The sequence below is a fragment of the Phyllosticta capitalensis genome, assembly GCF_038381095.1.
Source record: "Phyllosticta capitalensis strain CBS 128856 chromosome Unknown BKA78scaffold_3, whole genome shotgun sequence".
In the NCBI taxonomy this organism is placed as follows: domain Eukaryota; kingdom Fungi; phylum Ascomycota; class Dothideomycetes; order Botryosphaeriales; family Phyllostictaceae; genus Phyllosticta; species Phyllosticta capitalensis.
Genome location: NW_027117441.1, coordinates 333,340 through 348,969, shown reverse-complemented (window position 1 = coordinate 348,969; position 15,630 = coordinate 333,340). Strand labels below are relative to the sequence as shown.

The 15,630-nt window shown below is 55.5% G+C and overlaps 6 protein-coding genes across 6 annotated transcripts; 4 read left to right on the top strand and 2 right to left on the bottom strand.

The window, feature by feature from the left end:
- Nucleotides 1-532: 532 nt before the first annotated feature.
- Nucleotides 533-913, top strand: BKA78DRAFT_247500 (Tim10/DDP family zinc finger-domain-containing protein; the record flags this gene model as incomplete). Its single annotated transcript, XM_066884305.1, has 2 exons — nt 533-628; nt 743-913. The coding sequence occupies 2 exons, from the start codon at nt 533-535 to the stop codon at nt 911-913; spliced, it is 267 nt and encodes an 88-aa protein (XP_066746161.1).
- Nucleotides 914-1,294: 381 nt separating this feature from the next.
- BKA78DRAFT_330260 (mitochondrial nuclease) lies at nt 1,295-2,296 on the bottom strand (the record flags this gene model as incomplete). Its single annotated transcript, XM_066889752.1, has 1 exon — nt 1,295-2,296. The coding sequence occupies one exon, from the start codon at nt 2,294-2,296 to the stop codon at nt 1,295-1,297; it is 1,002 nt and encodes a 333-aa protein (XP_066746160.1).
- Nucleotides 2,297-3,406: 1,110 nt separating this feature from the next.
- On the bottom strand, nt 3,407-3,855 carry BKA78DRAFT_242566 (histone-fold-containing protein; the record flags this gene model as incomplete). The annotated part of the gene is made up of 2 exons (XM_066883935.1): nt 3,407-3,630; nt 3,696-3,855. Coding segments are annotated over 2 exons (384 nt in total), but the record flags the coding sequence as incomplete, so codon positions are not given.
- Nucleotides 3,856-6,350: 2,495 nt separating this feature from the next.
- On the top strand, nt 6,351-7,349 carry BKA78DRAFT_293348 (uncharacterized protein; the record flags this gene model as incomplete). The annotated part of the gene is made up of 3 exons (XM_066886204.1): nt 6,351-6,426; nt 6,462-7,050; nt 7,112-7,349. The coding sequence occupies 3 exons, from the start codon at nt 6,351-6,353 to the stop codon at nt 7,347-7,349; spliced, it is 903 nt and encodes a 300-aa protein (XP_066746158.1).
- A 2,325-nt stretch (nt 7,350-9,674) lies between these two features.
- Nucleotides 9,675-11,580, top strand: BKA78DRAFT_92850 (uncharacterized protein). Its single transcript, XM_066893988.1, has 3 exons — nt 9,675-10,521; nt 10,576-11,232; nt 11,298-11,580. Exons 1-3 carry the CDS (start codon nt 9,800-9,802, stop codon nt 11,473-11,475), a joined length of 1,557 nt encoding a protein of 518 aa, XP_066746157.1. The 5' UTR covers nt 9,675-9,799; the 3' UTR covers nt 11,476-11,580.
- A 2,871-nt stretch (nt 11,581-14,451) lies between these two features.
- Nucleotides 14,452-15,296, top strand: BKA78DRAFT_341695 (uncharacterized protein). The gene is made up of 2 exons (XM_066890362.1): nt 14,452-15,001; nt 15,065-15,296. The coding sequence occupies exons 1-2, from the start codon at nt 14,499-14,501 to the stop codon at nt 15,243-15,245; spliced, it is 684 nt and encodes a 227-aa protein (XP_066746156.1). The 5' UTR covers nt 14,452-14,498; the 3' UTR covers nt 15,246-15,296.
- Nucleotides 15,297-15,630: the final 334 nt, after the last annotated feature.

Genomic DNA, 15,630 nt, shown 5'->3' with positions numbered 1-15,630 from the left:
CTCCTCCTACTCTACAGCTGCTTGCTTTGCAGTCTTTAACCAGGGACCAAGCTTGACACGCCGGGGTAATGTTGGTGGGTAGACGACGCACGCCTCGGTGGAGCGCTTGCAATTGGTAAGTGGCCGTTCACGCGTGTAGGAGACGGACAGGAACAGCAGCCAGCAAAGGCAGCTCGTCGTACTCTCTCGGCGGTGGTAGGGGCGGGTGGATACAGCAGACGAGCTTCGCGAGTCGTCGTTGATGTCTGGCCTCTTCGAACAAGGTTCGGGGTCGTCGGACGCGGAGCTTCGGCTACGGCAGCTTGGCTTGCGCGCGACGGGGCCACCTTACTCGGCGCCGGCATCCCGTCCGGTCCCCAGCCAGCCCTAGCCGGCGCCAGCTCCAAGCTCTGCCTGTCTCTTGTCGTCACTCGCCCGTCAACTTTCCACCCGCATCACAACTTTTCAATCCACGACACCGTCGCGCCTCGACACTCTCCCTCCAGACACCCGACCGCGCACCGCTCGCCCCCTCACGCTCCACACCACCGCAATGGACAGCCTCTCCACCACCGGCGACAGCAAGACGGCGCTGATGCAGCAAGTCCGTCAAGAAGCCGCCATTGCAAACGCCCGCGCCCTGGTCGACGTACGTTGTTTTTGCGCATCGCCCCCCCAATAATGCCGCCACCCATCCTCTACACACCTCATTGTCTCCGGGAGAAAATAGACAACAATAGGCTGACCACCGTGCCATGTGCAGAAACTCAATGAACACTGCTTCGAGCGCTGCATCCCCACGCCCGGCTCCTCCATGTCGAGCGGCGAGAAGCAGTGCTTCTCCGCCTGCCTGGAAAAGTACATGAACGCCTGGAACGTCGTCTCCAGGCAGTACGTGCAGAGGCTGCAGCAGCGCGGCGCCGGCGGCTTGTAAGAAGGGAGGAGAAACAAGGAATTGTTGGAAGCTGGAGACGATTGGGCCGGGGAACTTTCCGTGGAAGGAGGATTGCTTCCCTGGAAAAGCAGCGGGAGGTCAAACGCCACATCAAAAGAAGAGATTGAGGCGTAGAATGGTGCAAGTCGTGCAATTGCTGGACGAACCCTGTCTATCCGTACCATGCAAAAAGCATTGGCGTCTTTGGCGCGCGGCATGCTGCGATGATGCGGCGCCGTACCGATACATGTACACTACACAAACACTACTCCAAACCAAAAAAGAAGCAAAACCATACCATTTCAACACATGCCAGTCCGCGGCCAGCTTCTAATGATATTGCCTCGTCCGATGCTCTAACCCGCTCCTCGCCGGCCACGCCTAGTTCTTTCCAAAGCTCTTCTGCCGCTCCTTGTACTCCTTGACAATCAACGAGCACTGAAACTCCTGACACAGGCGCTTCCTCCTCGCCTCGGGCAGCTTGGTCGCAAACTCCAGCCCACTCGCCCGCTCCACCACCTCCACGGGAACCTCAAAGTCGATGAGCGGCTTGTCGTTGGAGATGGGCGCGTTGGGCAGCACAAACGCGGCCAAGGCGACGTTGCCGCCGGCCCTGCCGTCCTCGGCAAAGACGACCTTGTAAAAGTGCGTGGGCACGGCGACGTTGGGCGGGCTGCCAATGACCTCGTAGCTGACGCGCCACTTGCCGTCGGGGTCGCGCTTGGGCAGGTACAGCGGGCCGGTGACGACGCGGACGCTGGGGAAGCGCGCGGTGAGGCGGCGGCAAAAGTCCTCGAGGTGCGCCCAGTAGTCGCGGTTGAAGCCGTCGCCGACCTGCGGGCACATGTTGCTCAGCGCAAACGTGTCGTCCATGGCCGCCTGGCTCCACTTTGCGTCGGCCGCGGGCACCTGGTGCCCTCGATCGTACCCAGACCGGTAGTAGTCCTTGAGCCTGGCGCGGAACTTGTCTGGGATGTTGGAGTCCTCGAAGAACTGGCTGTGTCGCCGGTCCGCGTTCTTCAGCTCCAGCGACGCCGCCGTGATGTGCTCGGCCACCCAGTGCGGGTTGCGCGTGCGCCGGTCGTGCGACGACACCAGCGAGTTGGCGAAGCGCAGGTCGTTGATGGGCCCCGGGAAGCCGTACTGGAAGAGGCCGTCTGGGTCGACGGGCGCCGTCGCGGTGGGTTTGACGGCCGACGAGACGGTGGGCGCGGCGAGCGGTTGTTTGGCGGCCGTTGTCGTGCTGCTGTTGCCGGGCGTGGATGCTGCGGAAATGCTGCTGGCGTCGTTCTTTTCGCGCTTGATGATTTGCGCCGAGTAGCCGACTGCGATGCCAGCGGCCATGGCGGCGGCGACGACGCCGAATCCTGCTTTTTGCGCCATGGTGATGGAGCTAGAGGTGAAGTGGACAGAAGCTAGGAGTAGCGCAGGCAGCGGGAGAGTGGGAGGAGAGTTGGCGCGCGCAGGCGCGTGGAGGAAGAAGACGTGTGACGCGTGAGGTGTTGATGGGTCAGGTGGAGTTGCGAGGGATCATCTGGTCGACGTCGATCGTCGGACAAAAGTTGGGAACCGCCGTTCGGCCAGGATTCAGGACGGTCTGTCCCTGGCTTGACCACCTCACGTTTTCCTGCAAACCAGACGATGTGATGAATGTTTGTCGCAGAAATGATCGAATAATTGAGGTTAGTTTTGCGGTGTCGCACGTTCCATCGTATCCGTTGGATCCTCAGCGCACGGCATCTCAAGCTGCAAACAGAATTCCATCGTCAGGCTGCAGTCAAGCAGTGGAAGAAGATGGCGACGATGGAGCAGTGAATCATCGCGTGGCTCTAGGCATGACGCCCTCGACCTGAAGATAGCTTCATCCCACTCCAGATAGTGGTGGCTTAGTAAAGCATCATTACGAAACGATGCCGTCTTGTTTGTTGGCTGGTTAGCTACCCCTACCTCGGAGATCCACTACACGTCAAGCCATGTGCTTTCCCCTCCACCCTTCATCGCACCTTGGAGCAACTCGCGTCAACATTTCCCGCTCATCGCCCTGAAATGCCGCCAAAATAACTCGTCCTCGACACAAAAGCAAGGGAATGGCACCGCCGGCCAATCCGTAGTTTTCTCCGCATGCGCATCGGTCCGCTCATTGACCGCGCTGTTCCCTCTCCAATCTCGGTACGCCGTGACGAATCGAGGACGGAGCCGAGCGCAAGGCTGCTCCTCCTCATCTATCCATCCATAACCATGTCTGGCAGATGGCCAGAGAGTCGATGCCCTCCCAAAAAATTGTAAAAAAGCCATCGAAAACAAGAGAAGAGAAGCAAGGTAAAGAGTCTAACAGGCTGGCCGCGACTGGCGGCAGCAAAGGGTCGAGAAGAGAGAAGAAAGGGTCGTGATTCGGGTATGGTGGTCGTCGTGGCATTACAGGTCGTCGCTGTCCTTGCGCTTCTTGCGGCCCGACTTGCGCCTCTTGCCTTCGGCAGCGGCCGTGGCTGCGGCGGCGGCGGCGGCGTCGTCGGGCGATCCGCCGCGAGCTTCGGTTTGGGCAGCGGCAGCCGGCGCATCCGACACCTTGTTGACAATCTCGTTTAAAAAGTCGAAGTGCTCCTCCTTGAGTACCGCCTGCTTGAGGTGGACGGCCGTGACGCGCTTCGACGAGCGGCTCTTGGCCTCGGTGGCGGCCTTTGTGACGAGCGAAATCATAAAGAGCTCGAGTGCTTTTGCTGCAGGCGGAGACGAGGCGCGTGAGCATGACGAGGAGAGGAAAGAGAAGGGCAAGGGGACTGACCAACTACGTGAGGCGTGACTTGGGCGACCTTGCCGACGTCTTCGTCGGCCTGCATGATGCGCTTGATTCGGGCGGCAGGAAACTTTGTTCTGACCTCGATGCCCTCTGCGACGCCGGGGGCCAGGTCATTGTGGGACTTGATGGACTGGCCATTGGAGGATTGCAGAGGATCCATGGCAATGTGGGGTTTCTGGGGGCTCCAAACTTGGTCCTCAGCTTCCAGCTTCATTTTCCCGAATCGGGACGGCATGGGGACGGTACCTGGGGTGTTGTCGGGGGGAATGTAGGCGTGGTGTTGCGGGGTGAGTGGCGGCGGCGGTTGTGAGATGGTCGTGATGTGGGGCGTGGGGTGCGAGATGGAGCCGCGATACTTTTGGTCAAAGGCGGTGACGGTGTCGCTGTCATAGGCCGAGAGGTCGGGGGAGCGCGGCGCGTAGTCGCCGTCCGGGTCCTCTTTCATAATGTAGCTATTTATTCGAGGTGCAGTCGGGCGGTGCAAACGCGACAAACAAGCGTCGAGGCGCCAATGGGTCCGTTCTTTGTTTTATTTTTTTTTGTACAGGGGGCGAGCCGAGCAGGAGGGCCGTGAGTCGGGGCGATTGGGAGGTAAACACCAAATACCACCAACAAGGGAGTCGACGATGATGTCTTCCAGAATTATTTTGGTGGCGGCTAAACTCCGGGAGGCGAGGCTGGGCAGGCAAGGAGGACACGCACGGAACGCGAAGAGCAGACGGAGAGGATTCATTCAAGGCGGGAGACGAGTGGTGCTTATGTATGCGGTAGACAAGTAGCCCGCCGCCAGCCCAGGGCAGGGATCGCGCTGCCCGTTCATGTGCCCAACCCCTACCTGACAATACATGCCTGCCTTGCCGTCCCGTCGACAACCTCACCTCAACACCTCACGACAGCAGGTGCGTTGCATGACGACAACTCGAGCCCCGGAGTCGACAGCAACTGATTGTGGATACTGGACGCTGGAAGCCCGCCCTGGCCCTTCCGTTTGAAGTGTGCCAGCGCCCGTGGTTCCCTGCCGTCCTGCCGTGCCAGTCAGTCTTGCCTCTGCGACGGTGATGGGATTTACTTGATCTAATCCGACAACGACACCTCTCGTCCTCTCGTCCTTCCTCAATCTCTCCTCCCCACTTGCGCATCATCTAGGTTTGCGCCGCTTCTGATCTTTCCACTCCGCCGCCCGCGCCCCGGCTTCCGTCAATTCTGCTTGCACCCTCTGAGTCATCACACGGCCAACACCAAAGACGTACGTATGACATCTCCCTCCCCGACTCCATCCTCCCTTCAAATCTCGTATAGTCAATACCATTTCTACAAACCAACCATCTCAACGCGTCCATTCCTTTGGGTTCCCCCGTCTTTGTCTCCTACGCCCCTCTCACGTCCCACTTTCCACCCGTTATCAGATTTGCTTCCGCCGCAATCACACCCACCAAACCACCTCTGCCCCATCACCAAAGACCTCCAAACGTGCCAAACGCGTCCTGGCCGTCTCCACACGCCCGAGCGACACAGCCGCTGCTGCTGTCGACGCTTCCGGCTAGGTCCCGTCGTCGCCGGAGACTTTGCGCGTGTCAAGCTATTGCGTTTTAGGCCCGTCTAGTCGCTTCTGTCCTAACCATCTCTTTTTTGTTTGTCTGTCGTGTGTCTTGCGTGCTTTGCGCAGTCTGAGTGGTTGTGCAAACGTCCGCGGCTGTGTCTGCGGATCTTTCTATGCCTCTTTCTCCCTGCTTGTCCTTCATGGACTCCGCCTCACAATCTATGTCGCAAGAGCTTGGATGCGTACAGAACCAAGGAATGCAAGATGACGGCTGGCCCCATGCCATCTGCGAGAGCATCGCGAAAGCCAACATAACAACGTTATCGTCACATTTGGCAGTGTCATCCACTTTGATTTTCTCCATCGCGACACGACGCCAGAATAGCCGTTGTCGAAAACGGCGGGAGTCCCCTATTTTCGATTGACCCTTTGACATGGTGTTGCATCATACCTACTTCCATCCTCCGCCTCCGGGCCTGATCCATTTCTTCCAATCTTTATGCATGGCTCTTGCGTTCTGCAGCACTTGGGAGAACATGGAGGGTTTACAATGAAGACGACGCGGACTAGCGTGCTGCCCTAGGTAATGCCGTGTTCGCAATCGGAAGGCGTCTTGAAGGCCACCTACGCCCCGATGGGCTTGCCCTACCGGAATCGCAATTGACGGAAAAGTCAGGTACCTCGCTCGCCTTGTGGAATGCAAGGGTTTTGCAGACTCTCGAAATCTAGGGCTAATTTTGACGCTGCTTTGTTAGAATTCAGCTCAGTTCGGTTGTAGGTCGGATGTCCCAAAACAGACGCACCTGCCTCGTGGAAAAGCCTGGCTACCAAACGCTGGGTCGGCGTGAGCAAGCAGCATTCCTGAATCAGCAGGTGCGCCTCTCGGGTTTGGGGAGGCACTTCAAGTTTCGCCCACGCAGCGCCCTCAACCTTCAAAATCCGCCTGCGCAGCCAGTCCCTTTCCTCCCCACCTCAACCTCCCCAACTTGCACCACCCGAGGTCTCCATCACACTTCGTTTGCACTTCAATAGCCGAGCCACACCACACACCACCCGAGCCGACGCCAAATTGCACTCCGTCAATCACCGCTGTGTTCACCATGGAGGGACACGGCTGCTCCAGGGACCGCGAGTCGCAAAAGCCTTCTCCGAGTGGCCAACACGCTGAAAGAGATTGTGAGTACCCCAGAGAGCTTTTGCGCCTGGACTAGCCGATATTGACGTCACAGCTACTTTACACCGCCCCGTTGAGGCCGAGCGCGAGCCTGCCATGTCTGAGATCGAGAGCTCAGCCGAGCGCAAGCCTGCCATGCCTGAGACCGAGAGCCCAGTTGGACGCCCGCTCAAGCGCAAAGAACGCTCCAATTCCATCTCGAGCAATGCAGAGGCGCAGGAGTCCGCCGTCCAGGAGCCGACGAAGCGTCCCAGGAACACAGATGGCGCAAAGGCCAAAGATCTCCTAGTCGACGACATACTCAAGACTATCCACAGCGAGCATCGCGAGAGCGGTGGCACAAATTCCGCGTCGGAAATCAAGACCTTCGTCAAATTGCTGCTGAACTACCAAGAGCGCCTGCGCAAAATCGACCAGTTTCTCGGTCCCACGGAGAACAGATCTCCTGTCATCTCCGCATACCAAGACCACAGGATCGCTGCTGTGGACATCGAGAATGCCTCGCGCAACCTACCAAGGACCAACTTGGCGGAGATTCTCCGATTCCAAATGATGATCAATGAATACGAGTTTACCTATGCTCGTTACGAGCGCGTTGTGGCTTTGGACCGCATTCGCAGGATCCAGTAGGTCCAATCTGCCTTCATCTCATGCACAAACGAGTGGAACGGCTGACAGTCTTTGCAGGGAGCACCTTCGATCCACCACTGCAAACAACCTATCAGAGGAGGACATTGAAGCAATTATTGGTTCGATTGATATTTACGACATTGGTCTCGGCGAGGCTTCTCCTCCAGAGAGGGACGAGGGTTCGGATTCTGGAGAGATGGGCGAGGCCACCACAAGCCCGCCGAACCTTTCTACTGAACCCGATGACGTCGAAACCCGCAAGACCGAAGACACGGACGAGGGCTTGCTCCTGTAAGGCACCCAGATCGACGCCAAAGTTGACACGGCCCGGGCATTCCACAACTGAGACCCCGTCTCCCACCAGCGCCAAGGAGCAGAAAACAGGTGGACTTCATTGAGCATGTCTATTTGTTCTTTGGTCAAGCCAATTGCAAACCACGCATTGGGGCACGCATAGTACGTTGAAGTTTGTCCGCATTTTCGCGAAACACGCTGACATGACTTGTAGCAGCCCATTTACCCTCGGCGGTCTCGCGCGTCCACGCACGCTCTGTACGCCCGCCCAGCCACTTCTCGAAATCGATTCCGCCCACCCTGTAACATAGCCACCATTACATTCCCTTCCCAGCTTGTACTATAGCCGCCGAAAAGACTCTTGCCCAGTTTGTACATCACCATACCTGATCATAACAGTCTCCCCTCCCCCTCTTGCACAAGTAGGTAGCTCGAACTTCATTAAAATGCTTTCCATTGTCCTGCCTCGAAGCGTTCCCCGTGTCTCTTACCCCTAGATAATTACCCCACGAAGCCACAGTCTTCCTTCTCAACAAGCTTGCCAAAGTCGTTTTCACCAGGGGTTTGCCCATCACTTTTGGTGTGGACCTCTTTGGGTTTCCCTTTGTTGCTTGGGCTTCTCTACTGTTCTGCGCAACTTCTTTCGCTGGCTGGAATCTTGCTTCTCTCGTACCTTCACCTTGTTTCTGCACTTGGTCACTTGCCTTTCGCATTCAGCAGTTCCCATTTCGCTCATCTGGCAACAACTACACCCACTCCCGCCAAACCTCACTCTCAAAGGCTTCTGCACGGTTGGAGGGCTCATCACACAGGACTGACTCATTGAGGGCCTGTCTCATCAAAGAACGCGGAACAATCCATTCAGTCATGCCTGGCGGCCGCGATGTGTTTCCCGAACGGCTCGAGGTCGACTAGAATGTTCCACCAGCAACCACTTCCTGCAACTGATGGCTGCTGGCTCGTTTTCATTCCCACTTGCGTCTTTGCGGTCTGGAGAATCGCCTCGCCCGCCTTATCCTTTTCTTGCCTCCGCTAGGGACCGAAGCGTGCGTATCTTGAAGGCGTTGCTACGTAGAGGGAGGAAAGGCTGATCTTGTTTGTGCAGGAAGACCTGACGGTATTAGCAGCAGTGTAGTGTTTCCTCGAAGAAGTCCGATGTGTAGGCATTGGATGAGTAGGCGACGGCGACGCGGGCAGGTCAGGTCCACGTCTGTCCCTTCAAGTCTTGCGCTAACACCCAAAACACAAACAACGGTAGCAAGGCATATCGGCCAGGCCCTTGAGGGTCTGCGCGCCCATCCGCCTATGCCTTGGATGCATTGCATGGCGGAGCAGCAAAAGGTTGGGCTTGGTGGCGAGCTGAATTGGCAAGTGCTCACTACTTACATCATCCGCGCTCAAGCAAACAGGTAAGTAGGTACAGTGGCCAACTAGGCGAACAAAAAGGCAAGTAAAGCGAAAAAGAAAAAGAAAAAAGGCGGAACTGGGTGCGGTGAGAATCGAACGTCAGACCTGACGATTTACGCGGCGCGCATGGTAGGCGCCTCAGAACCTACTTGCTGCACCAATTACGCCAAAGGCCCTCGTCGGACTCTCCCGTCCAGATCCGTGCTAAGGGTCTGAACTTTTGAAAATATAAACACAGAGTAAGAAATCCCAAACCTGACTATGATGTGTCTACTGTGATCAGTACAGAGTAGCCTGCAACGCAACGCATCAGCGGCCTTCATGAAATGGCGGTTCTCAGGCACGTCTGCAGGCCCAAAAACCCTCAACATCAAGGTGATGTCTATTCACAGCGCAATGGAATGCAACGCAAAAACAAACAGCTACTGTGCATCGTGTTTCAAAAATCTGTCTTCGTAGTCGGTAGGGTTGCTCGCAAGACGTCGCAGTGCGGGCCACTCCGGATCAGTTAAAAGAAGCCCGCGATGGCTGGATCAACGACACGACGCCGTCATATTGATCTTTCCATCTGGCACCACCAGCCTCCTCTCCCTTGTTCCACTCATCTTCGAAATCGGCTTTCGCTCAAGAATTTTGGCACTTCGGGGTTGTTTTTAACACCTCTTAGTGCTAATTTCAAGTTCAGTCTGGCCCAGGGCCCGTATTCCAAGAAAGAAGCGCTTGACTTGCGAGTTGGCCCACGCTGGGCCGGCGAGGAAGCACCACTGCCGATTCGGGTACGCCTAGCGGGTTGAAGAGGAAGGTACATTGAGCGTCGCCCACAAAACGTCCGCACCCTCTCAAAATCTGCGAGCCCTGCGTGAGCCTAACCTCGACACCTCTCCACCAACCCATCCTGTCGACACGACACCTGCTCGACCTGAGGTCCCCAACTCCTTCTGAACCACCCCCAAGCCTGGATCCTCTTTCACGCCGAACCATTGACCACGAAGAAGCCAAGTCAGCCGACGCTGAAACAAATATCCCTCGAGCCCGGCCGCATTCATGATGGAGAATTCCGACGACGACTTCTCCGGCGTCCACACGTCCCGAGCACATCTCATCCGTAAACCTTCTGAGAAAGATGGCGACACAACCTTGCGCCCGGGAGAACAACTTGCGAATGAGCTCACGGACAGTAACATCACGGGTCAAGATGGTCGTGCTATGGCCAACCCAGATGTCGCCATGCCAGGTGTCGACGGCTCAGCTGGACGCGCGCTCAAGCGCAAAGAGCGCGCCGACTCTCCCGTAGATGGATCGGAAGAGCAGAAGAGACCGCGTCACGAACGAAAGGACAATTCGGAGAGAAAGCTCGATTTTGAACAGCAGGTTGCTCGCGTGGCCGCCATCCTGGAGGCCCGAGGAGGTGTTTCCGACAATGACGACGGCGTTCTTAAGAGTTTCCGCCGTGTGGTTGCTGAGCAAGGCTTTAGAGGCACCACCATCGCACGCAACATGGCTATTATCAGCCTATTGGAAGACAATTTGAACCGTCTCGAAGCGATTAACAAGACACTGGGCATCATGGACGATCAGGATCTTGATGTGTCTTCGGCATGTTGTATGCACATGACCACGGCCCAAATTCTCCATGGTTCCTTGAGCAGTCTCCCAAGGACTGACTTTGCGGATTTTCTCGAGCACTACGTTCTGGAAAAGCAATATGAGACAACGCATGCTAAGCACAAGTGTGCGATCCTGGTGGAAAACATTCTCAAGCTTCGGTAAGTCCGAAACGTAGCAAGACGTAAATAAAGGATGACTGACAGCCTCTACAGCATGTACGTTGACCAGTCTCCTCATTTTACTCTGGCGAGAAAATTGAAGGAGCGCATGATTGCAGCCCTGGGGGCCCATGCGACCCCACCTGATGACAAGCGCGGCGACTTGCCTGAGCCGCATGGTGGAGAAAACCTTCACACCTCGAGCAACCAAAGCTTTGGTAGAGCAAACACGGGCAAGGCCACAGCGGCGCTGGCAGACCAGCAGCCGACTGTTTCAGATGAGGCTTGCTCGCGTAGAAGTCCGCTTGTGACAGTCGACGAGGAGATCCCGAAGCCAACGAGATCGCAGGCCAGCGGCAAAGATCACAAGGGCCTGCCCGTCAAGGAAGTCGAGTATCCCAGGACGGAAGATGACAACAAAGCCATCATGGTGCCACTCGGAGAAATCGTCCCAGCGTCCAACGCCCACAAGAGTAGTACGTGGCTCCTCAAGGTGCTTGTGAAAGATGTCGAGAGACTTGAACAGTTGGAGAAAGAGTTGGGAGCCAAGGACGGAGATAACAGGTCGGAGAGGACGTCCTACATCAGTGACCCCACCCACAGTCTGGAAGGAGATTGCCCCGAAGAGTTGGCCGACTATGTCAAGCTCCGCAAGAGGAACCGTCTCGAGAACGAGCGCATGGTGACTGAGTCCAATGTCCGCCAGCTTGTGTAAGCTCACCCGCTCTCATTCCTTGATGCCTAGCATCGAGCCTTTGCTTACACCATGTTCACAGTCTTTGCCTTGACAACAGTGGACACACTTCTGGAGTACGCATCAGCAAGTCTCTGAGGAGGCGGGCTGACCGGCTTCTTGCCACTCAAACGCCGATGAAGCAATCAGACGCATTTAAGCTCGTTATGAGCAAGGTGAATGCCAACGCGTCCAAGGAGTCTTCGGCCCCTGAAAACTGAAGGATTGGAGGCTGGAGCGTCAAGCTGGGTTATACCCTTCTTCCCCTTTACCTCAACTCCTTCATCAAAGTTCACCCTCACCGTCAAGCGTTGCAGTTGGTCTCAGCCTTTTGGAGTGTGTTGTTCAAGTACCCAGACCTTCGCTCCCGCCGACGTCAACAAACAGCAAACAAGTGGCTCTCGTCCTTTGCTCCTGTTGATTTTGGCCTATTACAAGCCAGCTATTGGGCCACTCGTCGTACGTTTTGTCTTCACTTCCGCGAAACAACACTGACATGACTGGCAGCCGATTACCCACAGCGAGCCTCGCGTGTCATGCGCATTGTAGAACAGCCGCTTCCCCAAAACCACTGCACCCTCCCTGTACCATAGCCATCCAAAAGAATCCTTCACAGCCTGTATGTACCATAGCCACCACCAAGATTCTTTCCCAGCTTGTACCACTCCAGACACGACATTCTGCCCTCCCTTTCTTTCGTAAGTAGCTAGCATGGCATCCGATTGAAATACCTGTCCCATAAAACTGAAGTCTTCTTTCCTCAATGAGCTTGCCAAAGTCGTTTTCACTTGCGTATTTGCTCATCAATTTTGGCCCGGATCTCCTTGATTCTCTTTTTGTTGGTTGGGTTTTCTCTACTGCTTTTCGCAAGTCTCTCCGCTGGTTCGGTCTTTCGCATTCTACTTGTCTGGTTCCTTCCACTCTGTCTACACATTTGCTCCGGATGGCTCGAATGTTCCACCAGCAACTACTTCCTGCGACTGAACTGGCGACCACTGGTTCGCCGCCACTTCTGCTTGTATGCTTGTGGTTTGCAGAGTCTCCTCGCTCGCATCATCCTTTACTTGCCTTTGTATAGAGTCGAAGTGTGCGCAACCAGAAGGCTTTACCACGTAGAGGGAGAAATAGCTGATCTTGTTTGTGTAGGAATGTCTGACGGTATAAGCGGCAGTGTAGTATTTCCTCGAGAGTCTGATGTTAAGGCGTCAGATGGTGACGGCAATGCAGCGTTCGTGAGGAGGACAAGCGCTAGTGTCCATGTGCACTGGAAGGAGAGCGTTGCCATCGCGCATGCTTAGACGGGTGTCCTTGAGAGGCCATGAAGACGGTGAGTAGGGATACCATCGGGCGGCAGACAAGCGCTGACCTACTAGGTACGCGTCTGGTGACAACAAGGCTGGTGCTGGTGTTGGTGTGCTTGCTGTCCGATTGCCCGTACGGCACCGAATGCTGCGGCAGGTCAGTTCCTCGTCCGTCCTTTCATACCTTGCGCTGACACCCAACATACGGCAAGCAGCAGCAAGGCGTACTGTCCAGATTCTGGAAGATCTGTGTCCCTCCGCTGCCTGTGCCTTGGATGGACTCTGTGCAGCAGCGAAAAGTTGGGCTCAGTGGCGAGCTGAGTACCTGGTAAAGTGCTCACTCACTCTCAGCGTTCTGACATCGATTGTTACAGCAGCTACGCAATTCAACGGAAGGATAAAACGGGAAAAAAGAGAGAGAGGACAGAAAAAAAAATATCGGACTTGGCGGGAATCGAACTCAGGGCTAGGCGCATAGTTAGGAGGCAAGGCGCAGGAGCACCACAATCAACCCCACCAACGCAGCCACCACCCCTTGTTGGATGCATCCTTACCAAGTCCTTGCTAAGGAACTGAACTTTTAGAAATATAAACATGAAAGTGGCACCCTCACACCGACAGGAACTTCCGGGCTTACAAACATCATTGCCGTCTGGCCGAGCTGATTACGACCACTGATCTCGCAAAAGATACCTGGTTCTACTTACCATCTTGCTACCGGACCCTCACTGTCGCGCAATCGACGTGGAAACAGGCGGGTTAGCAGGTATTTGAGCGCTATACTAAGCGCAAGTCTGATGCAGGCTGAGGTAAAAGTGATATTGGAAGGAAGACCTGAGGTGTAACAAAATAATGAAATACGAGTGCTGAGGGCAGATTTGCAAGCGGTAAGCGCCAATCGCACTCTGAATAGCTACTAAATGCCTCGAAGCAGGGTTCGTTAGTATCAAAGACAGACGAGAGACGACAGTGTCAGTTATAGAAGAGAGTCCCTCTTTGATAACCGCCTCTAAGAGACCTGCGGATATCAAAGCCAGTTCAAAGAACTCCAACGTGACCTCTGGTAATACTGGCTGCTGCTTTGTCGCTCCATTTGTTGTCAACGGAAAATATCGTCAATGGACAATGTTAGAAGTCGCTGCTTGCCATACGAAATTCTAACACTTGGCGCTGATTTAAACACTTGCTGCCGCGGGCACTGAGCAATTGTTGTATTTGATCGAACGGAATGAAGCGCCTGCCGTCGGCGAGTAGGCTTGTGCTCAGGCGGCGTGAGGAAGCAACACTCCCGATTAGGCACGCGTGGCAGGTCTGAGGAGGCATGTCGAGCGCCTGCCCACACAATTTTCTTCAAATGTTTTGGTCACCCGAAACGCTAACCTCCAGCGTCTGCACACCGGAACGTCAAAATTCCCGGGCGCCGCTTGGGCTTGACCTCTACAGTATCGTTGTGCTAGCGGGCACTGTCGCTCAACACCACCGACTTCTGGCCAACAAGCGCTTCCATACGACCAGCACCACGTACCCACATCAGCACCGGTGCGCTAAGACTCGAACTTTTCCACCCTGGTTCCTCCCAGCATGACGGACGAAAATCCATCGCAACAAATCCGCCAGGCCGACGCTGAACGCCAGCCTCGTGACGTCGTCGCGCGCAGTACACAGCTTCCGGACTACTCTGAAATTCCGAAATCGCGACGGCCACTGTTCATCATACTCCACGTAGGCATCGACAATGTCCTCGACGAACATGCTCAGCCGCAAGAGCGGAACAGTCGCCATGGCAGATCCCTAGCGGATGGAACCAGCCAGCGCGTTTTGCGCCCTGGCGAGTATTCCCGCACTCTCACAAGTCTTCTTGCCGATGTCATCCTGGAATGCGACGACATCTCCCAGGTCAAGCCGCTCTCAATGAGCTCCGCGACGCCAAACGCAATACTGGCATGCCTGGCGGTGAGGAATCGGCCCAACGCAGTCTCAAACGCAAGGACCGTGACCACCCTCTCGTAGTCGAAGCGGAGGCACCGGAGTCAGCTGCCAAAAAGTCGCGATCTGAAAAATTGGCTGCCGATGATGAAGAAGCCATCAAGATTCCAAGCAACAATAGAGGCTCGCGTTCTGGCAAGGCTGCACGTGAGTTCAAAAACAAGAAGCAAAAGAAGTTTGAAAGAGAAAAGAAGGAGGCCCTCCGGGTGGCCAATACTCTGGAAGCGCAAGAAGGCGCCCCTACCGACATCCCCAAGAACACGGCTTCCAAGGAACATGCGGGCAGCTTGAAGCTCTTGGCACGGCTCGTCAAGGACCTCGATCGTCTGGAAGAGCTGGAAATCAAAATTGCATCCAAGGGCACAGATGACGACATTGAAAACGAGCCCCGCATGCGCACTGAGCTGTCTGACCTTCAAAATGAGCGTAGTTGTATCGAGAAGAGCATCCGCCCGCTCGTGTTAGTCTGCCCACTCTCACTAGTCAATGCGCGGCATCGAAAAATTGCTGATCATCTTTACAGTCAATGCATCGACAGTAATCGACACGTCTCTGGCGTATGCGTAAGCAAAGCTCTGAGGAGGCGGGTTGACCGCCTGCTCAACTCCCAAGAGCCGATCAAGACTTCGGACGCATACCAGAGTATCTTGACCAAAATGCGAGCCAGATGTGATTCTAAGGAGCCTTCGGACCCTAAGAACTGAAGCATTTCGAGGCTGAGCGTCAAGTCAGGGCACACCCTTCTTCTCCACCACCACTCCTTCGTCGCAATTGGCAATCACCGCCAGGCCTTGCAGTCGTCCCAGTCTTTATGGGCGTGTCGTTTGAGCACGCAGGCCTTCGCTCCCACCAACACTAACAAACAGCAGACAGGTGGTTTTCAGTCAGCGCGACTTTCCGTCGTTGGATCCTGTTGAACTTGGTCTAAGTCAGCCATTGGGCCACTCGTAGTAGGTTTTGTCCGCAATTCCATTAAACACACTAACACGACTTTTAGCCCATCTCCCTGAGCCTCGGCCGCCTGGCGTGTATCTATGAGTCCTGTACAACAGCCACTTCCCTAAATCAATTGCACCCATCCGTACTATA

Excerpts from the sequence above, each read along its gene's own strand:
- BKA78DRAFT_341695 (XM_066890362.1), top strand. The coding sequence starts at position 14,499 with ATGCCTGGCGGTGAGGAATCGGCCCAACGCAGTCTCAAACGCAAGGAC. Across the intron at positions 15,002-15,064 it reads AAGAGCATCCGCCCGCTCGT|TCAATGCATCGACAGTAATC; the intron begins GTTAGTCTGCCC and ends TCATCTTTACAG.
- BKA78DRAFT_92850 (XM_066893988.1), top strand. The coding sequence starts at position 9,800 with ATGATGGAGAATTCCGACGACGACTTCTCCGGCGTCCACACGTCCCGA. Across the intron at positions 10,522-10,575 it reads GAAAACATTCTCAAGCTTCG|CATGTACGTTGACCAGTCTC; the intron begins GTAAGTCCGAAA and ends CAGCCTCTACAG. Across the intron at positions 11,233-11,297 it reads TCCAATGTCCGCCAGCTTGT|TCTTTGCCTTGACAACAGTG; the intron begins GTAAGCTCACCC and ends CCATGTTCACAG.